Genomic DNA, 23,111 nt, shown 5'->3' with positions numbered 1-23,111 from the left:
TTGTTTAGAGCATAATGAGCCACTGCTGTTCAAAGGGCCCATTTGTGTGAAATTATTATTATTATAATTTATGTTATTATTATTTATTATTATTTACTATAGGGTTCTAGAATAAATAAAACAGTGTGTTTGAAATAATGGAATTTGTGCTCTCTCATGAAGCTGGGTCGATGGGACATGGGGAGGGTGGGTCTGTTGATCGGGGGGAGGTGGCGTGGTGCCACGAGTAGTTCAAGCAGACGTAGGACTTTCATGTACTTCGATCAGGGGGGAGGGGGCGTGGCACTGTGCCAATGCCTCACTCCAAAACTTCAAAACTTCAAAACGTGAGAGCCCTGAGGTAAGCTTTTATATGCTGCAGGAAATTGACATGTAATATTCTCAGGGGTGTAGCACACTGCAATGTATTTACAGGAAGGATATAGCAGTGATATCACATATGAGTACAGATAAGTGGTATGCTGTCCGGCAGGGAGTTACATGTCGAGCACTTCTTCACTGCTTTTTGCTCACTAACATTAATCTAGCAGCATTCTAGGTGACTATTTCATGAAGCCGGTTAGGATTATGCCAATAATGCACAAATCACAAATGGGAGCTATTTTGAAGGATCTAGTGCCAAGAGTCTGAAATGCTGTTATCGTAGCAAAAACACAAAACGTTTAAAAGTCTGACTTTTTGGCATGTTAAAGCCCCCCTGTGTAAGAAATTCTCCCATCTAGTGGTTAGGAGTTGAGCAACCAATGTCTCAAGCGCTGCCTTGTTGAGAACTATGGTAGCCGTCACAGCCGTGGCCTACTGGTTAGCGCTTCAGACTACCGGAGGGTTGCCGGTTTGAACCCCGACCAGCAGGAATGGCTGAAGTGCCCTTGAGCAAGGCACCTAACCCCTCACTGTTCCCTGAGCGCCGCTGTAGCAGGCAGCTCACTGCTTCACCTCACTGTGGGCCAGATGTACTAACGCTTTTGCGCCCACTTCAGGCGTATTTGTTTCGCAATGTGCGTGTACAGTAAAATCATTGCGAGGTATGTACAAACAGGCCGCAATGATGTAAAAGCGCAAACTGCCTGTCGCGGGAGCTGAGAGTGGCAGATTGCGTTTGTCATGTTATGCATATGCATTCTTGGGAGGATCCAGGGGAAAGTGGGAGTTTAGCGTAAAAAGATGGGAGGGGAAGAGTAAATAGCGCCTAGTTATGTATTCTTGTATTCAAATGTCTTACTTTCACTTTCACGTCATTCACTTAAACTTTCCTACTTGCTAGATTTGACCAATCTTCCATAGCCTACGTGCACACGTAGTTTGAGTAGAACTACTGATCTTCATTATCTCCCTGCTTGTTTACATCTTATCATGCATGGGCGGACTGGCCATCTGGCATACCGGGCATTTTCCCGGTGGGCCGACGCACCTTTTGGGCCGATAGAATAGGCTATATATAATTTAATCATTTTGGCAAACGATCGGCCCAAAGGATGCACAATCAGCGGCCCATTGGTTACATTTCCATATTGACACTTGACTGATCCAATAACAGCTCACGTCAGGAGCAGGGCTCCGAACCGGTTCAAGGAACGAAAACGAAAACCGAAAACGAACGGAATTTTACGGAATTTTACGAGGAGCGGAAACGGAAACGAAAACAAAATGGTCTTCAACTGTTCCGGAACAGAAACGTTATTCTGAAATCCACAAAACCGGTTAATAACGTTTTTTTTTTCGTTCTCTAAATAACAGCCTAATAATTTGATTTCTGCAGTTTGAACAAAACAAAAAACAAATAAATAGACCTTTGGTCCAAATGTGTATATTTTGTCTTGCTGTTGTAATGTAACCTATCCGTCTGCCACTTCGGATCTTAGGCCAGCTCGTAGCGTAGGTTACTGAAACTGATTTGGAAATTGTTTGTAGCCTATGCGTAATAGCCTATTTTGCCTGTCCACGCCTTGTCGTTTTAAAGTCGGGATTTGAAATGTTTGCGCAATTATAGCCTATTCTATGTAGAAGAGTTAAACGGGAAATTTGAGATAGGCCTTGTCAGCAACAGACAGGTTCGTTTATAAACAGGGTTGGAATTATAGCGCAAGCCTTTGAAGATCTCCATATGGATAAAACTTAGGCTACAACCAGGTAAGGAGTTTAGCACGTATCCAGAAATATTTTTGATAAGAAATTATTTATAGGCATAGGTTAGGCCTACAGTAAGTCTGTAGGCTATGGGATGGATAGCCCATCTAAATGTTTTTGGATGCCGCCTGTGATTTATTATTTTTGGGCATAGCTACGGTATAGGCTAAATCAAGGGGAAATAATGAGTAGCCTACGTCTATTCTAAGGTAAAGTCCACAAAAATAGACTTGATAGGCCCGCCAAACACTGCCGGAACTTTAAGAACAAACGATATTTTGCGTTCCGAACTGGTTCAGGACCGATATGTTGGTGGCGGAACGCATGCAAGAACGAAAACGTTAAACATAGGCCTACCTTAACCGTTCGGAACGGAACGTTTGAAAAATAATTTCGTTTTCAAGCCCTGGTCAGGCGCCACCCCTCGCATTTTGGCTCAGAGCCAGGATTCTGTGAGCGCATCAAAAGTTAGTCGAAGTTGCCTACACGAAATTGCGGCGGGTGCCGGTAGTGACGATAGTGCAAGTAACACTAATGTAGAAGCTTCAAAAATACAATATTGCAAGTAGGCTAGCATGTCAGCAACATGTTGAAGTTCATTGAGTTTGAACGAGGATGTAAGCAAGCATACAGTAGGCTACAGAGCAGAGGGACAGTGAGCAGGTGGTGGAGCCTAGTTGAGGCTACATGATAAGAACTCAGTGGTGGAGCAGGTAGGCTATGTGTGATATGCCATGCTGACGATGATGATTATGATGACTTATAAATTGCATAAATGTAATGATATGGTAATGATAACGTACGGCCGTGCTGTGATTATAATAACAAATAGCGCAACTTAAATGTTCTAAATGAATGATTTGCAAACCCGGATAGCAAAAGAGTGTCACATCGATGTTAATTGTTGGTCAGATTGATCAGTTTCCGTCAGACGCCCAAAATTCAACATCGATGACATGAGTGGTGGTTGGTCTCTCAAAGTAGAGCGTCGAAAGGGTTCTATCTTGGAAGGGTTATCATGGTAAAGATGGCCTAAAAGACTGTAGACTGACGGAAATGTAGGCTACAAAACATCAGTCATATTCATGCACAAGCCAACTAAGCTATACAGTAACCTATACGATAGGCTACTGGAAGACATTAAAGATAATTAGTTAATGTAGCTATAATGTTCCAAAATGTACCAGCAATGTAGTATAGCCTACAGGAATAAAATATTTCCAGAAACAGCCCTGTTTATTTCGTGTTGTTTCAGTTGTCCTACAGTGATTCACGTCTACGACAATCTAGGTAATTTAGCTCTTTACACCTATAGGCTTCAGTAACTGTTTGGTGCTGCTGTCAGTTGAGCATTGTATAGTTTAAATGTAGCCTATTGAATAATTTGAAATGATACTTTGAATTCAAGCAGAAACTCTTTAATAATTGCTTGTATAGCCTAGGCTACTTGAATATGGAGATCATGTGCTCCATAGCTACCTCTGATCAGTCAATGAGGCCTAGGCTACATCACTTTCAGTGCTCCATGACAGTTGGAAATATATGCATATTTAAGGGTAGGCCTAATGCAAAGATTTTGTATTTAATTAGGTGTGCGCGACCGATTTGAGGGCCGCTTGGGCCAAATATGCCAGGGCCGATTTTTGGTCCCAGTCCGCCCCTGTTATCATGTATAATATTATTTCATGATCGCTAAACGTATTTGATTCTTTTTAATGTTGTCATCAGTTTACTTCATTCAACTGGGCTTGTATAGGCGCTGCCATTCAGTTGTGGATGTTCGTAAATTGCGTTTATGGGCGGAGAAAGGCAGAGAAAGGCGCAGTTTACACTAAGGATTAAACTATTGATAAATACGACTGAAACTTGGGTCTGACAACGTTCGCAGTCTGCGGCGTGTCCATGACGCTGATACCGCTACGTTTGCAAATGTACGTACATCTGGCCCTGTGTGTTCACTGTGTGCTGAGTGCAGGGGCGGACCTGGACACTTTGAGGCCCAAGGGAAAGGATTCAGAGACCCCCTCCAAGCCCGCCCCCCCCCCCCCCCCCCCACACACACACACACACACACACCACAACCCTAAAACTAAAACACACTTTATTCTGTAATAATGGGACGCTGAGGCATACTCAAATACAACAAATATTTTTTGATGACAATCAAGAACAGTAGTAAAAACCTTTGAAAGTATTACTATGAATGGTGTGTGTCTGTCTGTGTGTGTGTGAAAGAGAGAGAGAGAGACAGAGAAAGTGTAGGCTAGGGGTTTGGCGTCTCTGTGTGTGAATATACTCTATGTAGCTATGTACTGTATGAGAGTCTGTCCATGTAGGCTATGTGTAGAAGAGAGGGAGAGAGAGAGAGTGAGTGTGTGAGTGCAAACTAAATGAGGTGTTCGATCTTCCAAAAAGCCGACATCCAAAACAATAAGCGTATGCACTGACCGAATAAACTAGCCATTTTCTGTTTATTTTTTCTCCATTTTTCATGGTCATGTAATAATGTTCAATCGTAAATCTTCTGGGTGGTTTATCTGCATTTTTGGGGAATTCAAAGTTATTAATTTACACGGGGCCTTTTTTAACGATTTCAACTCGCTCTGCATCTCTTACGGTGTCTTGCCATAATGCAGGGTCGTCACTGATAACTGTAGTGCTAGGTATCGTGTTAGGGCTTTTCACGTTACTGGTTTCGTTGCACCCAAAGCTTCTGCTACTGTGTCCGTAGCAGCACCAACAGCACCTGTGCGGACTTCGGCAGTGACAGTGATCTTGTCCCTCACGACTGTTTCACTTAGATCAACATCATAATCATCATCAGTAGAAGAATATGTAGTGCAAGTTGCTGGTGGTGGTGCATCAGTGCCACAGCTGCTGCAGCTAGCATTAGCTACACCACCCAGCTCAACAGATGTTGCAGATGTTGTTGCATCACTGTCCAAATTACTTTCTTCCGTGGAAGAATTCTTCGACTGGAAGAAGTTGGTTAATTTAGCCAAATTCTTTCTAAATTCTTCCTCCTCCCTTTTTCTTTTTCGTTTATCACTTCCACTCTGGAAACGTTTCATGGCTGCTGTCAATCGCTCAACTCCACACCTCACCAAGACCTCGTTCAAACTAGCTAGTTGCTGCTATGGTGACAGGAAGCGGACCTGCACTGCAGTCATTTGACTTTATGATGAGTTTATGAGCAATCATGAGGCAAAATATTTTTTCTAATCTTTATTATGGATTAGAATATATTGTTTGGATGCAGTGATCATTTATTAAAAAAAAAAAAAAAAACGATATGGGGATGACGAGGCCCCCTGGTGGCCGAGGCCCCAGGCAATTGCCTTACCATGCCTAATGGCAGGTCCGCCCCTGGCTGAGTGTGTTTCACTAATTCACAGATTGGGATAAATGCAGAGACCAAAATGTCCCTCACGGGATCAAAAGAGTATATACTAATCTTGCTTCTTGCGATGTCTGAGACTTTGTGAGACTGAAGGTCGCAGGTAGGATACACCGAAGTTGCAAGCGGGATATTCTTCCTACAGGCAGTAGGGGCGGGCGAGAGAGTCTTCATTCGCCCTGTAATGAGTCATTTAACCATACCGACTTACGAAGATGATTAATTAACACGAAAACGTTGCCTGGTGTCTGGTGAAGAGATTTACCTAAAAGCATTTAACTTTGCTCCTTAATGGCTGAACTCTGCTCTGATTGACATCTAAACAAACAGCCTTTTTGTTGTAAACAAAATCAACCAAAAGGTGATGTGAACAACTCTCTGTCCCACAACTTTCTGAATTATCCACAGCATAACTGATAGTAGATTTTTATTCTACAACGTTGTTCTATGAGTTCAATGTTGAGAAATAATCATCCCATGCAACTGTCATGTTCACGGGAGCGTGCCTATGTTCCTACAGCCCAATGGTCCCACAGCCCCATGTCCACTGTTCAAAAACATCTTATCAACAAACTCTTATTTTAACTCTTAAATTAAGTCAAAATGATCTTTCAAGAGCACTAATTAAGTCTCTTCATAGTAAAAACAATAGTATAGATTATATTTTTTGATATTGATATAAGATTAATTACACTTAGATTATATTTTTTCTGTGCAGAAAGGTTGTCGAGATGACCCCCTTCAAATAATGTAGGCTACTGTATGATTGTACTTGTAGAGTAGGCTGTAGGCTGCGGCATGCATGTTCAGTTTGATCCATGGGGTGCAAATTGACCTTTGCCTGTCTCTGATAACCATTTTATTATCACAAGGTATTTAGGTGAGAGAATAAAGCTGGCTGTTCAGGAAGTAATGGCCATTTAAAGGTAGCCTGGGTTTTCCCATGCTGCCTTGCGCGCAATTTTATTCACGCTGATAGGCAGCCTGGATTCTATGGACTTCGTTTTCACCTCAACGAAGGAGCCAATCCCATACGGAGGGAGGGCAGCAAGACGATGACGACACACCGAAGCCGCTATGTGCTACGTACAGACGCATTTCATAGACATTCGTAGCGCCCAATAAACGGCTCTGGGCATTCGTAAACCACATTTCAAATACGAGAAAATGAATGTCCCAGACCCCATCTCAATGAGATGAGGTCTGACGTTAGCCAGGCTAATTTAAAGGAGAAATCTGGCGATTTTTCACATAGATCTCTGTTTCTCAAGGTCACATGCTACTGTCGGTTTATGGAAAAATTGAAATTAATAGGTTCTACCTAGCTGGTGTTGCTGTGGCCAACAGCTAGAGCTTACAGGCAGCTACAATGCTACACTCTGGGGGCATGTTTTTGAGCCCTCATTTTCAACTTCATTTCATTTTCATTTTCAACTGTTGGCCGCAGCAACTCGAGCTAGGTAGAACCGATTGATCGCCAGCTTCATAGTAAATTACATGAAATCAGTTTGTTTCATCACATGGTGATGTATTAGTCCTTTATTTTGTCATTCACTCTATTTGTCATTCACTCTAAAAAATGATGGAGACAACACAATTTTGTGTCAAGAATTACAAGGCAGCAATTGTGTAGGGTGAAAGGTGAAAGAGAGATTTCAGCTATTTAACAAAAAAGGCAAACAAACAACATTTTTTGCAGGTACATATTGTTTTTGTTTTTTTTTTAAACTTGGGTCAGCCACCCAATTGTGTGTTGAAATTGACACAAAATACTTTGGGCCCTATCTTGGTGATCTAAAACGTAGCGCATAGCATATTCTTATCACAACGCAAAACATATTCCTATCTATCAAAATGTTCACCATGCCCTTCTCTTTTATTGAACAATGCGCCCAGGGCCCAGTTTCCCGATAACGACGGAGACACGGTCTTAAGAGGGTTTTCTACGATTCATCTTACGATCGTTCGTTTGGTTTTTCCGACTGTTTCCCGAACATGCTCGTAGCGTGAACGCGCATGCACTGCTCTTAAGCTGCTCTTAACCCTCTAGGCGCCACGGTCGAGTTTACTCGACAAGATGCGGTACTGAATAAAACGGCCGATTTAGTCAAATAGGGTGCCATATTTCGTTCGACCTCCACTCCACTAGATGGCAGACATGTCATACGTCATCCCCGAGTCCAAAAAAGGTCATGCTTTAAACAAAACTTTCGCGCTACAGCTGCATAGAATCAGTGCGTGCAATACCGGAGCTAGTGTGCGTGTGAGCTACTTTATCAGAGCGATATTGTCAACGTCAGCGAGTATTTGCATTAGATTATCGTCGTATTAACTCTAATGGCATCAAAAACGTTTACCCCAAATGAAGTGTTGGGTCTTCTATTCGCGGACCCTGATTCTGAAGGGGAATATCTGCCTTCAGAAAATGACGGTTATTCGTTTAGTGAGGCTTCAGATGCGTCCCTGCCTTGCAATGATGCAGCTGGACAAAGTGAGAGTTTAGCTTACACCAAGCACAAACATTGAATCGTTTGCCCAATGTCAGTGGTGGGAATAATGTTTCACAGGGTCGGAGTGTTCATCGGGAAGTTAGCAGGGTGTTAGTGGTGTGGCGAACGAGGCTGGAGGTAATGTCCATGTAGCGCTAGCTTCTGTCTTCTGACTGTGTGCCTCTCCACAATCGCGGCGACAGTAACGTGGTGGAGCCTTTGTCTAATGCCACTGGGTATGTTAGACGAGGTCGAAGTGCTCATAGGACAGTTAGGGGGGGAACGTAGAGGCAGTGTGGGGAGTCGCAATGAGAATGACAGTAGGCCTAGTCCGAGCTGCGCAAATTCTCTCCACTCGGCGCACGTGGGAGGCAGATCTGGCCATGCTGCTCGCAGCAGGAGCAGAGGTGGGGGCAGGGGAGCCATTAGGCCATGCATAGTCTATCACAAGATGATGGGAATGCCGGCCCGGTATGGATAGGGAGTCATTATCTCTACAGCCTGCTACATAAAAAAAAAATGTCAGCCATTTAGCCTATTAGTAATGATTTACACTGTTGATTTGCTATCTATTTCCCTGACCATTTAGGACATACACTATGTGTTCTTTTTTGTGTGTTCATGTCCTTGTGATGTGTGTGTCTTTGTCAGCTAAGAAAAAAACAACAACAAAAAAAAACAAAAACAACAAAAATTGTCTCAAACATTGTCTCTTGTCTTGTCTCGTCATCTCACTCCTGATCTGTGCCTTGCCGTGGCAAGTGAGCTTTTGAACTAAACAGGTCTTGTCTACTTGTGTTTGTGTGTCATCTGAATAATATATATGTGCCCCATACATGGAATCAGAGTGCCTACTGTATGTAGAAAATTGAAAATTTCTACAGCAAAAGGCCAGCCTACCGCTACATGCATTTGGTTTGTTTCTGCCATTTATTAGTAATGATTTACACAGTTTGTTTACTACTTACTATTTACCTGAGCATTCAGTATTGTCCAATATAGCATACAGAAGGTGAGGGACATTTTGGGGGGGGAAAATGGTGCATTTTATCATTCAAACATGCAACTTTTCATGAAAATTCTATAATCCAAGATGGCCGCCACCATATGACGTCATAATATGCAAATTAAATATAAACATTTAATCTCTACATAAACTTTGGGTCATCCTTAATATTTCTCTAATTTATAGAAAGTCTCTATCTCTGATCACTTTTAAGATATAGCCTTTTGAAATGAAGATGTCAAAATCGAACGTTTCGGAAAAAAACCTCTGGCGCCTAAAGGGTTAAGGGGAGCTGTCCACGTTAATAGTTCTGAAATATCCTCTGATTTGATGGTGATGTCAGGTGATGGTCGATGGCGCCGGCCGTGCAGAAGCTCACGTTTAATTCGCGTGAATCGTGTAGAAGAAAACATTGTTGAAACAGTTTGTTAACCCATTTACTCTTAAAATGCCTGCTAAAAACGCCTATAGAATCCTTTGGCATTCTAGACTAAATAACCTTATTTCCTGAGGGTTTTCTGAAAACATACTAAAAATTGTCAACGTCTACCAACATTTAATATCTAAGCCTCTGTAGCACCTAGAAACATGAAATAAAAAGCATGCTGCGCTACGCAGCATCCAGCGGGAGATTCAATGTTGCGCTATGCAGCATCAGGCAGGAGATAGAATGTTGCGTCATGCAGCATCCAGCGCGAATGGGTTAAGCAGTCGCATGAAATAAGGAGACTACAGACAATTCGGTTTTCAATTCAACTGTTAAACTAATAAAGTTCATTTTCAAGGTATGTGACTGCTATGTGAAATTTCAAATGCCTAGCCTACGCATTGCATTAGGTCTGAGCACCACTGGAGAAAACACTAACATGCAGTAAGCTAATGTTTAACTAAGTTAACCTAACGTGTGCTTCTAACTTAGCCACAAAAGGCTGATAGGCTATTGTGCACATAAATCATGACAGGGGAAAGAAAAAACATTTTAATATGTTTTGACAAGCAGCGTGTCAGGTTGAGTGCAGTGGCTGAGTTGAGAGGTGGGGCTATGTCGTCATAAAATTGTCGGCTTTGCACCTACATGCGTCTACACAGCAAGTTAGCCGGCGGTTTCAAAAATTCCCACTTCGGAAGCCGGTTTCAAAAACTTATCGGTTTCAGTCTCCAAAACTGCTGGCGTTGTGTACACGCAAGGCGGAACCGTTAACTAAACCTCACCGGTTTCACAAAAACCGGCGTCGTGTAAACGGCCCCTAAAACTCTTTTCTGATCTTTACTAATCCATTGTAGAATGGTTTGAAGGGGCCCAACATAGAAAAGTTTGAGAAGCCATGGCCTAAAACATCAACAATTTGGGCAGTATTTGGTGGTTGCATGTTAGATCTGAAGTGAATTGGGTCGCGATGGTCTGCCGTTTTTAAAAAGTGCGTCCCCAGAAAAAAAGTTTGGGAAACACTGGTCTACACGCATCTGCACTCGTCTATTATTTGAACTCATTGGCAAAGTTAATATATATAAACTAACTTCACTGTGGTGTCAATAGTCATTGATAAAACAGTTAATTACTTTCACTATTGACTGACAATGGATTACCGAAAACGTAGCCTGAAAAAAGCGACACTGAAAAAACACCACACCCCAATAATGTTCGAATGACTAAATAAAAATCAGACATTTACCCTGCAGAGGAGTTGCTGCTTACATCTCGTGACAGTGCGTCTTCAGGTGTGCTTCATATGCGCCTTTATACAACAATTGGGTTCTATGCAGTGGCGCAAAAAGTGGGTATGTGCTATATGCGGCGCAGCACCGTGGGGGCACCAAAGCGATGGTAAAATAATAATAATAATAATAATAATAATACATTTGGTATATTCTATATGTTAGCTACATATAGAATATACCAAATGTATTATTATTATTATATTATATATTATATTATATTATTATTATGTTGTAAGTTTCTAAATCATTTCTGCATTTCCTCAATGTTAAATAAAATTTTAGAGGACAGGCTAGGCGCCCTATCTCATAAGATTCCATCATAGAATTTTGACATAGAAAAGGGAGTGGGGGCGCCGTGAGCGCTGAGTGAGCAGGTACTCGTCTATGGAAAAAGATGGATACAGCAAAAAAAGCTGTCGGGGACTAAACATAAAAAAAGAGGGAAAATGAGATGGCATATTAATAGCTTAATATTGTGCTGATAATGTGGCAAACAAAGGCTAGAGTTGGATCAGCCTTATCCTTTGTGAGCAACAGCTGGCAAAAGGACGTTATGAGAACCGTTTAGACTCTCTGACAAAGCACCATTTAACAATACTTCAAGTTCAAATTGGCAGAATTTCTTAAAAAATAATAATTTACACTAATAGTGTTTTTTTTTTTTTTTTTGGGAGGGGGGGGGTGGGGGTAGGGGCGCCAATTTGTTGTTGCATACCCCTCAAAAAATGGGTAGCTGCGCCCCTGTTTCTATGGAACTATTTATTTGTTTCTGATTGGTCGAGAGACGTTCCATGAGTTGGAATATCCCTGGGCATTTCAACTCAGACTTTGCACAGCTAATAATACATCACTCCACAATACAATGCGAAGATTCGACAATGTGTTCTCATATCCCAGCTCTCCACTATTTTAAGCAATGGGTTACTCCTTAGCAAACCATAACGAAACAGTGCTTCACCACATCTGTGGATTAAGCCACACAGTCAACTCAATGTAAGTCAGATAAACGAGGATGCTAATTGTTCTCAGCATTGCCAGCATTGTGTATATGATTGTCACTTGGAGGAGACTTGTAGATAACTAATGTTAGCATAGTTAGCTAACCGCTGCTAACGTCCTAGCATCGTCACGTCAGAAAAGCATATGGGCCTGTGCACAGTAGTGTAACATTTATTCACCATAAATTAATAAAGTTGAGTGGTTCTGCAATGTAGGCTACAGTATGTTTTTCGTTTTTTTGCCTTACATGACATGGCCCAGCGTCCTTGTAACATGCATGCAGCAAAGCTAGATATGAATGTGCTTTCAGCCCGACTTTCAACATTTCTTTCAACCAAATATTCTAGAGCAGAGCGCTCTAGAATCTTTGATTTCAACGAAGACACGAAAAACCACAAAGACCTGTAATGACCCAGATAGCAAACATACACTGGGACGGAACTGGGCCACACCTACCACAACGTCCGGCACGGATCTGCATAATGGACCTGATCCGGCGTCCAAACGCACATCGGTCCAAAATTGGTCTGGATCCGTTTGACGGATCTGGTACCAATAAGGGCTAAGACTGGCCCAGTTCCGTATGGTAGTCTGTGTTACTGACGTGTTCCAGATCTGTTTATCATATGCTTATTGTGTGTGGTACGGACCCGTTTATCAGACATCAGCCGGCTTTATTTGACATGTGAAATGTGATTGGTAATTAGGGCTAATTATCCTGAAAAATCTGTTTGCTACACATTTGCTAACAGGTTCGTTATAGGTTCACCCAGGCTAAAGTTCGTAACGTTTTCCCAACAGCTCAACTGATAAACATAAGCTAGGCTACAAACACAAGGGGGGTAAAAAAACGTTACACATAAGTGTCTTATTATTTTTTTTATTCAACAACCTGCCTGTAGAAGTGCCATCCCAGACAAAGTTTAAGTCGTGTTAATTCCACTGTTCCCATCGATATTCAGGCTGTCTTCCTCAGTCATCTCCATAGTCAATCTGAAACAACACAAAATAAACATTAGCCATTTATTCCTTTTTGCAAATAGCCTAAGTCACAATTACACTCGTTTTTTTATCATCAGTGATCCTGTTAGCGTTATCACTGTTTTTTCCAAAATAGTTATGATGGCTGTTTTGTTTAAGTTAAGCTAGTTGTTGTTGTTGGAAAATAATAGTAAAGTTATCAATCGCTCGGTTGCTTGTTGTTGTCTCTGAATAAACCAACAGAGATAAAAAGCAGATACTACCTTGAAAAGTTGGGCTGTCCTAGTCAACCCCAGGCTGGCAAATCATATCAAAAGATTGATAGTGAGCAAACCAAAGATCCTTGATTAACATTACTGCTTGGACTTCTGCATGCGTGGCAAGAATATGGGGTTGTTTCATAGCACTGTTAGATCTGACACAAACAACAATTGACTACTTTTACCACTGCTAGGTAATAATAAAAATAATGAAACGAACATATGATCAATATTGAGCCAACTATATCTTCTTTTCCAGCCTTACTGTAGAAATGAAGTGGCCATGGGAACATAGTGCACCCCCATGGTTTCTAAATTTGTGCCATTCCAAAATACCTTTCTTTAGCAGCCAGTTGACAATGAAGTAGGGAAAGGACAGTCAATTTAGCTTAATTGATATCATTACCACCTGGGTCTGCTTAATTTAGCAATTTACCTTAATTAATATCATTACCACCTGGGTCTGCTGTGAAAAAACGGTCCTTCGGCTCATATCCGTATCACAGGTTTGGGCCAAATCGGTGTTTTGTATTTTAAACGCATCTCCTGACTTCCAGTTGAGTTGCGGAAATTGGACCTGGGACAAATCTGTAAACCGGTGATAAAACAGCATTGCTAGCAGAGCTGAAACCTGTATCAGGAGTAGACCTGGCCCACAGTCAGATACCGTATGTCCGCTACAGGCGGATCTAAAGGCTTTTATGCGGATCCGGCCCAAAGGAAATTGCTATCTGGGGAGGGATCTGGAATGTTGGTTACCTAGCAACCAAGACACTGTCTATTGAAAGGGAACTATTTTTTGATGCGTAAGAACGATGTCGAAATAAACATTTTTAAATAATAATGGGGTGTTTTCAGATTATTTAGTTTGTGGTGGAATTGTTGTGTAAAAGCAATATAGCACTCGTGATCGTGGGATTGGTCATGGATATTCCTCGTGGCTACGGCCGAACAACACCCGTGGGAATATCCATGACCAATCCCACTCTCACGTGCTATATTGCTTAATTAGCTATTGACCAGGTTTTTCTTGGTCAGTGGCGTAATGCTTTTTAGATAGTGTAAGGTTGTTAATTGCCACACCCTAGAGCGCATTGTGTTATAAAAGAGAAGGGCATGGCGAAAAACTCGAGTGTACGATAGGAATACCCTTTGCGTTGGTATAATAATACGTTTTGCGCCGGGTTTTGAGTCGCGACAATAGGGCCCACAGTGGTGTCTCATAAGGATCCTGTTCATGTTGCACAACACCTGTAATGACATTTTGAAAAGCACAGACACAGTTTAAATGCTGCTCCCATTGCGAGTTGTGTGTGATAATTGTTCTGTTACCTGTTCAGTTCTTAAATTGTTGTGTGTCTTTTAGGGGAATTGGGGGGTGGAGTTTACAGGTGTGTGCGTGCGTGTGGGTATTGGTGTGTGTGCGCAGGTGCGTGTGTGGTGTGGGTTCGAGAGAGTTGGTTGTGAATGCCTTGTTGCATGTGTGAGTTGTGGCTAAAACAGCAACTCGTTTTGTTATACAGAGTTTACTTGGCTTCAATAAAGTACAGGAAGTTTCCCTCGAATGTGACAAGAGTGTCCGGAGTATCACAATATCTTTGTAGCACCCTGGCTGGCTGCGCTATCACTAGGAGGATAACACCTTTTTTTTTTTTTTTTTTTTCCATTCCGACAGTATTTGGTAGAAAAGACGGCTCTGAAAATGCATGAAATAACTCAACACACACACACACACAGGGCAGTGGTGTAACCCATTTTGTATTTTACCATGAACTATATGTGCTGATTCTCCCTCAGCAGAGCAGGAGGGAAGGTTTGGGGGTTTATTAAGTGTCAGTGTGTTTTTGCTGATGTTTTCATATTAGTTGCTGCAACTTCCTCCATCCCCGTCTCTTAGAGTATAAAATGTGCCAAATCACTGCAGCTCTGATCTTCATAGGCCAACACACTCCACATGACAGACTGGAGAAGAAGATCCCATGATAATCTGAGCAGCCGGTAGGGAAGATCAGGGCAGAATGGAGATGACCCAGAGTGTCTATCGACTTTTAGACTCTGGTGGAGTCAACAGACCCTCTTCAGACCAATATGAAGAAGCAGACGCCACTGAGGTTGACATCAAGACTCCATACTCTGGACAGAGGAAGGAAGGCCCAAATCCTCAACATTCTGGTAAATATAAAATGCTAATAATGTCTTTTTTTGTCAATGGAACAAAGAAATGATTGGCTATTGTTATAAAGTTTATAAATGTTATTTGGACAGATCTTCTTTCAGTGATTAGCAGCTCTACTAACTCTACGGTTTTTGATGTATTGTAAATCTTGATAAAGCCTAAATCTACTTTGTGTGAGTGCCATTGCTATACAATAAATGACTCTCAATGGGGCAGAAAGAAATTAGGAGAGTGAGAACTACTGGTGTTACTCTTGAACCCGAAGCTTCAAAACTTGTGTTTGGTTGCGGTCACCGCCATCTTGACTAAGTCTGTACAAGTTAGTGGCAATAATTCAACATGGCAATGATCAGAAGATGAGTTAAAATAATGCACTGACTTCTTAAACAAGTCTGTATATTTACCAATGCAAAGATGAAAGATTATTTTCATTATTTGTTTCCAACTCAGAGAATAAAACATTGTGATAATTCTAAGATTCTTTTTTCTTTCATTTTTAGGACCCTGGAAAACCATAGCCATGTGTCTGGGTTTACTGTGTGCTGTCCTGCTGTCTGGCATCACGGTTCTCAGTTTCGAAGTGACCAAAATCAGCCACAACAATCAGATGAAAGGAACTTCTCAGGTGCAGGCGAGTAGCAGCGACCTGAGAAATGAGACAGCACAGCTACAAGATAGTCATAAGCACTTGAGTGAGACAGACATGATGCAATTACAGAGAGATTACAGCAATCTGAAGACAGAAAAATCTAATTTACAAATTAGTAACAATAATCTGGTTAGAGAAAAATCACAGTTACAGTACAAATATAACAACTTGAATAGAGAGAAGTCCCAGCTACAGGCCAATTACAGCAACCTGAATTCAGAAAAATCACAGCTACAAGACCGTTATAATGACCTGAGTAGTGAGAAATCTAGGTTACAGACCAGTTACAACAACCTGAATTCAGAGAAATCACAGCTACAAGACCGTTATAATGACCTGAGTAGTGAGAAATCTAGGTTACAGACCAGTTACAACAACCTGAATTCAGGGAAATCACAGCTACAAGAACGTTATAATGACCTGAGTAGTGAGAAATCTAGGTTACAGATCAGTTACAACAACCTGAATTCAGAGAAATCACAGCTACAAGACCGTTATAATGACCTGAATTCAGAGAAGTCCCAGTTACAGGGCAGACTCAACACCACGGCTGCTAAGAAGGACGAACTAACCACGGCTGCTGAGAAGGACGAACTACTGAGGAGATTTTGTGAAGCAAGTGAGTGTTTGCATACGGCAATATTTTCACACATATTTGTATCAGACCAGTCTTTTCTGAGCATCAATTCCATTTCAACAGATATGTACAGTATGTGTGTGCTTCACATTGAGATAATAACATTTAATCAATAAATAATAATTTATATCTTTATATATAATAATTCAATCAATAATAACATTTTCACGAGGACTCTTAGAAAGTTTTGCAGAATATGTCTAGAGACAATTATAAAGTATGCACATTATTTCTTAGTGAGAATAATTAACAGCATTAATCATATTTAAAATTGTTCCGTTTCACCAATTCAAAGGAGAATTCAAAGTCTTTTGTTGAAGGAATGTTGGTTAGGTTGGTGTTGCTGCAAGATCTGATATAGGCCTAGGCTTGGGGTCATTACATACTTTTAGTCTACTATTTTAACATGGATCCAGTCTGTGGACCAACGCCAATAGTTCCATTTATCAAGTATACATTACAAGATACCAAGTCAGTATTTTTACCAATGCAAAGATGAAAGATTATTTTCACTAATTTCTTCCAAGTGACTGTGGTGATGTTGATTTGATATGTTTCTGTGCTTAAACATCTTAATATTTTCTCAATGTCATCAGTGGTGATCTAGGATCTTTTCTTGCTTTTTCACACAGAGATGGATGTTACTCAGTATGCAGGTATTCTTTTCACTCAACTTGTGTATTTATGATAACAGTTATCTGTTAACCATTGTTAACCAATGAATAAGTGCTTAAGTTTTAAACTTATCATGAATTAAGTTAACATTACTTCAGGAAAGGGAAAAAAAAACAATGTATTCATTAATTTAGGGTTACTCAACAAATAGTCCAGTATGACCATAAACTGAGACGGTTGAAATTAACAGGAAATGAGTGGGAGAAAGACATATGGGAGTGGGGTCAGGAAATGACCATCAGTCAGATTCGGACCGGGGTCCCAAGTTGGATCTAGGACCCATATGTGGTCAAGATGATGCTGCTTCTGCCAGCTCCCCAGAATGCAGTCTGATTGATTATGCAGTTGTGTCAAATGGTGTTATGATGATGGTGTCCATGGGTATAGATGAAGCCCTATGTTGGTATTCATCCCTCACTGCATGTGCCTTTCATCTCCTGCAGTGGAAATGGCTCTGGATCCTGATACTGCTGATGACCATCTCACCCTGTCTGCTGATGGGAAACAAGTGATTCGTGAAAACACGAGACAGCATCTCCCCTACAGCGCAAAGCGGTTTCTTTATTACGCTGTCCAGGGAACACAGGGGTTCTCCTCAGGTAGATCTTATTATGAGGTGCAGGTCAATGTGAGCAGGAGCTGGGAACTGGGAGTGGTCAGAGAGTCCTGCAACAGGAGGGCAGTAGCCTCAGGCAGGAATCCAAACAATGGCTACTGGATAATAAAGAGGTCTGGCAGTTCATACAGGGCAGGTGCTGCACCCTCTGTTCTCCTCTCCCTGAAAGAGGACCCAGAAAGGGTGGGGGTGTTTGTGGATTATGACGCAGGTTTGGTCTCATTCTACGATGCAGACATGTGGGCTCTGGTCTACTCTTTCAAAGGAGTCTCCTTCAGGAAGAAAATGTATCCCTACTTGTATGCTGGCGATTCTTTTCCACTGAGCGTTGTCACCCCAGTCTCTTGTGTTTTATAATTCATATTAGTAATGTTGTGACTTGAATTTCCCCTTGGGATCAATAAAGTATCTATCTACTTCCTATTACAACACATTTACTCCCTCTTGTGTCCTCTAGAAAAGTGTCTATCAGTCAATACAACAAAACATTTATGAAGTTGTTGTTTGTATTGTTCTCATTGTATCCACAATACAATTGTCCTCATTGTATTTTGCTGCACCGAAATATGACCCTCTTTCTTTAATTAGAGGTAATGTTCATCTAGAGGTAATGTTCATCTATTCTGAAATACACTAAAAATGTTATAAAGAAAGATGATTCACTATCATCATTAAAGGAAAGTTTAAACCTTACTCACAAGTTTTTTTTTAATGTGTAATGTTTTAATCGTTCACCTATTAATAACAAGTTGTTAACCATTGCGGAAAATATCATAGGGAAATATTACAATGCTGCAAACTGTCTTTCACACCTTAAAAACATATTCAAATGAACATTGTCAGTAGTAGTGTCAGTGAATAGTGATGTCTAATTTTAATTGACCGACACTTCATGGTAACAACCCTATTGCGACAATATATCATTTATATTCTATCAGTAACACCAAGGTTCTCTCAATATGAATTTGATATAACAAGACAGTAGATCGTAGCAACCATACACAGAGCAAGCAGCCTAACTCACTTCAATTCTTTTCACTTTAATTAATGTTATCTGAAGGTGACAAGCGCTTGATATACTGTAGAGTATTTATAGTATCTAGCTCATCCTGTAGTGTCATTGCTTTGATAATAATCTAAACTGGGTTAGCATGCAAAACCAATGGGGAAGGGGTAAAGAGGAGGGGCAAAACATAGCTCCACCAATCCAAGGGAAGACTTTTGACTACTTAAAGAATACCTAGTGGCCTAAGGTGCGACCCCCACCATGGCAACTGATGGCTCTCAATAAGGCCCCAAAACCGGATTCATCCCAGAGTACCAGATACCATCATATTATCTTATTACAAAACATGTGGAACTGTATTACATATTGCATTCAGGGGGTTGTTTCTAGAAAGGGATGTTAGCTAACTTCCGCTACTACAGAATGTTGGGGTTATTACTCAATAAAGTGAAAGTTATGACATTTGGTCAAGTTATCACATCATGTCCTAACCGGCAATGAGCACAGCATTGGTGTGAGGTGTGACGTGGCACATCGTTTACAGCAGAGCTTTTGTCAGACGTCCTGTTCCTGTTTTCTCCTGATCAATTGCACTGAAATGGCATGCTGGATAAGAGACAGTTAATGAGGGGGACCATGATACAATAGATGTGGGTTATTCCACGTCAATTCAACCAGGGCCCACACACTTACGTCTCAAAAAATTCTGAAAAAATTACCAGGTGTACCTTTGTTATCCAGGAGACACACTGTAAAATGACTTTTAAGATCAATACTTTCCAAGATACAGCCAGTTATACAGGGGGAGGGGGGTGTCGATTTTGTTCAGCCTCTTTTTTTTGTCAAAGTTCACAAGCCCATAGCGCAAGAACTAAACCATGTAGGAGGCTCAAATGTGGCATGCTGGTACATAAATAGGAATAGTAGGTAGCAAAATTATCACATTTGGTCTGGATGATCCTGCATGGTCATAGCTGTCCCTCAAAGTTGATCAAAATTTTATTGGAGTTTTTGGCTGGCCTTCAGAAGACATATTTGTTTGTTTAAAGATACCAATTTGACTTGTCTTATGCAAATCTTTCTTTTTTATTTTCCACCCTGAACATAGGCAAAATAAACCATTGAGATCAATATGTTTTGTGTAGAGTTACCACAGTGCCACCTGTGGTTGTATAGAGTAACCTGTGGTAAGTCTATACAAAACATATTGATCAGTAAGCAAGTGACATGACATTCAAGCATTCAAGATTGAATATGGTCTCTCGAGGAGGACGGTTGGTTGGTACAGTATATTCAAGCATTCTCCTTCTCCTTCGCATTCTCTCTCTCTCACTCTCTCTCTCACTCACACACACACACACACACACAAATCTGATGCAGAGTAATTGCTGAGTAATTGTAGCACAATGGAAATATAAAATAGCAATATATAATTTTGCACATTTCCTAATGCAGATTTACCCATCTCTATATGCTCTACAAGGGTTTTTCAATTGCATTTATATGTACAATCACAATGTTACATTGTTTTTAATTAGTTTACTTCCATTCACATTTCACTTTGTACTATATTATAGCTATTTTCACACAAGAACGCTGATTTTCAAACAACTTTGAATGATGATGACTTGCTGGAGTATTCAGATTATCACTCATGGAACTGAAACGGAGTACAAATTTGATATACATTTGTGAATACCTTTGAGATGTGCAACAGGATATCCACTATCAACCAATGTGTTACCGACAGACTCCTCTTAGATTTCATGATGTCATAATAGCGTTTCATAGTGTCAGGGTTTCCTTTACCTCAGGAACTTGACCCATGTCCAGTGCTCCTTTAATGAACTCTCCACTGTGTACAAATTCTTGCCCAATGGGGGAACGATCACTGTTTTCCTGATGTTCTCAGCTGCTGTAACTTCCTCCATTTCTGTTTCTAAGAGCATAAAACGTGCCAAAAACTGCAGCTCTGCTCTTAACAAGCCGACTGACTCCACACAACAGAGTGGAGATTGAGCGATCCGTAAAGAGGAGGAGGGCAGAATGGAAATGACAGAGGGCATCTATCCACATGCCGATTCCAATGAAGTCGACAGACCCTCTATGGGCAAATGTAAAGCAGACAGAGAGGCTCTTAGCAAGTCTTCAAACTCCAAAGGTAACCAGGAATGTATAATTCCTCAATGTTCAGGTGGATATGAAATTGTTATTTGTTATTATTGTGTTATTGTATTGTATAAATTGTAATTATATCACTCTTCTTTATAAAGCTTACAAATGATATGACACAGGCCTTGTAATACTGATTGTGATATTGTAAATATTGTGTGTGCTATTTGTTTGCTATTTTTTGTTGTTTGTTTGCTATGTGTGAGCACTTATAATATTATAAAATATTGTTGATGAGGCCGAAGTAAATTAGCAGAAAAGATACTTTTAAGTTGTATGATGGTAACTATACTGTACTGTAAAGAAGCCTTTTGATGAAAGAATACAAGACAATATATTGTGAAAAGCTGTAACTGTAAATAACTAAGAACAGGCTTTGAGAGTGGTCTAGTCAGGCATGTTTTGAAAGCAAAAAGTTTGGGTGGGCACAGTTAGGGGGGGGGGGGGGGGGGGGGGGGGGTTAAGTCTTCCCATAGAAAAATACAGTTATCTTAAATTGGGCATATTCAGAGACTTTTTGGAAGTATTATTTTAAAACTTAAAAGATCCAGATTTAAAAATCTGGACGAGCACATGCCCACATAGCATGGGCAGAATGCCACTTGGAATTGGAAAACTGGAATAAAAATAATCTTTTGGTGATCTTTGAGTCTGACATTGAAAACAATGAGGAAATTGGTTTATTACATTTGTAAAATGAATTGTAAAGTCTACCAACACAAACAACAACAGAGATGTTTACATGATATGCTGTTGTCAAGGTTCTACTTAATATTGCTGTATTATCTCTCATTCTCAGATCCCTGGAAGACGGCTGCTGTGTGATCTCCTGCTCTGTGGCATGGCAGTTGTCAGTATCAAACTGATGGAGACCAAACAGTTACAGACCAGATGCCAACAGAAACTGCAGCTGCTGTCAGAGTATGATAACAAGACCACAGAATGCCAACAGCTGCAGATAAGATACAACACCATCAAACGTGAGAAGTCCCAGTTAACGGACATGAAGAACAATCTGACCAGAGAGACTTCAAAGTTACAAACAGGATATCTTGATTTGTCGAAGGAGAGAGATGACATAACAAAAGAAAAACAGCAATTACAGATAAGGAAAAATGTGCTCAAAAGAGCAGGACAGTTATGATAGTCTTAGTAGAGAGAACGTTATTCTACAAGGCAATTTTAGCAGTTTGGTTAGAGAGAAGTCCCAGTTGCAGATAAGCTACACAAATCTGTTGAAAAGTAATGATCAGCTACAGACCAATTACAACAAAATGGATTTAGAAAAATCTACATTACAGGATATTTATAACATCCTGAATTTAGAGAAATCCCAGTTACAGATTAGCTACAACAACCTCAATTTAGAAAAATCTAAATTACAGGACAAATATAATAACGCAAGTAGAGAACATTCTCAGTTACAGACCACTTATAACAACCTGAATTCAAAACATTTCTCTTTACAGAATAAATGTAACAACTTAAGCACAGTACAATCTCTGCTAGTTACAACAGACTGAAATCTAAATTACAAGAAAAATATAATAATGTTATTAAAGAGAAATCTCAGTTACAAACCAGATACGACAACCTGAATTCAGGGAAATCCAAGCAGGAAATCACATGAAACATTCTGAATTCAGAGAATGCGAAATTGCAGAAAAAATACAACAATCTTACGAAAGAGATAACTCAGTTACAAAGCTCTTACAACAACCTCAATTCAGAAACATCTAAATTACAAGACCGATACAACAATCTTAATACAGAGAAGACTCAATTACAAACCAGTTACAGCAAACTGAATTTAGAGAAATCTACTTTACAAGAAAAATACAACAACTTTGTTAAAGAGAAAAGACAGTTAGAGACTAATTACAACAACCTGAATTCAGAAAATTTGAAATGACTGTTATAACAAACTGAATAACGAAAATTATAAGCTACAGATCCGTGTCAGCAGCTAGAGATATCCAGGTTATATAGGATATACAATAGTCTCAATTCAGAAAAATTGAAATTACAGGACAAATACAACAGTCTTAATGAAGAGAAAACTCAGTTACAGACCAATTACAACAACCTGAATTCAGAGAAATCTAAATTACAGGACAGTTATAATAAGATCAATACAGAGAAATCTCAGCTACAGACCAGTTACAATGATCTGAATTCAGAGAAATCCAAGTTGCAAATGAC

At 40.3% G+C, this 23,111-nt stretch overlaps 1 protein-coding gene across 5 annotated transcripts; it reads left to right on the top strand.

Annotated features, from left to right (window-relative positions):
- Positions 1-268: 268 nt before the first annotated feature.
- On the top strand, positions 269-18,172 carry LOC121690479 (E3 ubiquitin-protein ligase TRIM38-like). Of its 5 annotated transcripts, none has more exons than XM_042071067.1 (5): positions 269-340; positions 14,918-15,150; positions 15,655-16,422; positions 17,073-17,096; positions 17,559-18,172. In XM_042071067.1, the coding sequence occupies exons 2-5, from the start codon at positions 14,997-14,999 to the stop codon at positions 18,086-18,088; spliced, it is 1,476 nt and encodes a 491-aa protein (XP_041927001.1). In that variant the 5' UTR covers positions 269-340; positions 14,918-14,996; the 3' UTR covers positions 18,089-18,172. The 5 variants fall into 5 exon arrangements, with proteins under 5 accessions (XP_041927001.1, XP_041927000.1, XP_041926999.1 ...); XM_042071066.1 differs by having other exon boundaries at positions 274-340; positions 14,903-15,150; XM_042071065.1 differs by having other exon boundaries at positions 328-340; positions 14,876-15,150.
- The last annotated feature ends 4,939 nt before the right edge of the window (positions 18,173-23,111 follow it).

This window comes from Alosa sapidissima, chromosome 18 (assembly GCF_018492685.1).
Source record: "Alosa sapidissima isolate fAloSap1 chromosome 18, fAloSap1.pri, whole genome shotgun sequence".
Taxonomy (NCBI): domain Eukaryota; kingdom Metazoa; phylum Chordata; class Actinopteri; order Clupeiformes; family Clupeidae; genus Alosa; species Alosa sapidissima.
This window is presented reverse-complemented; position numbering and strand designations above follow the sequence as displayed.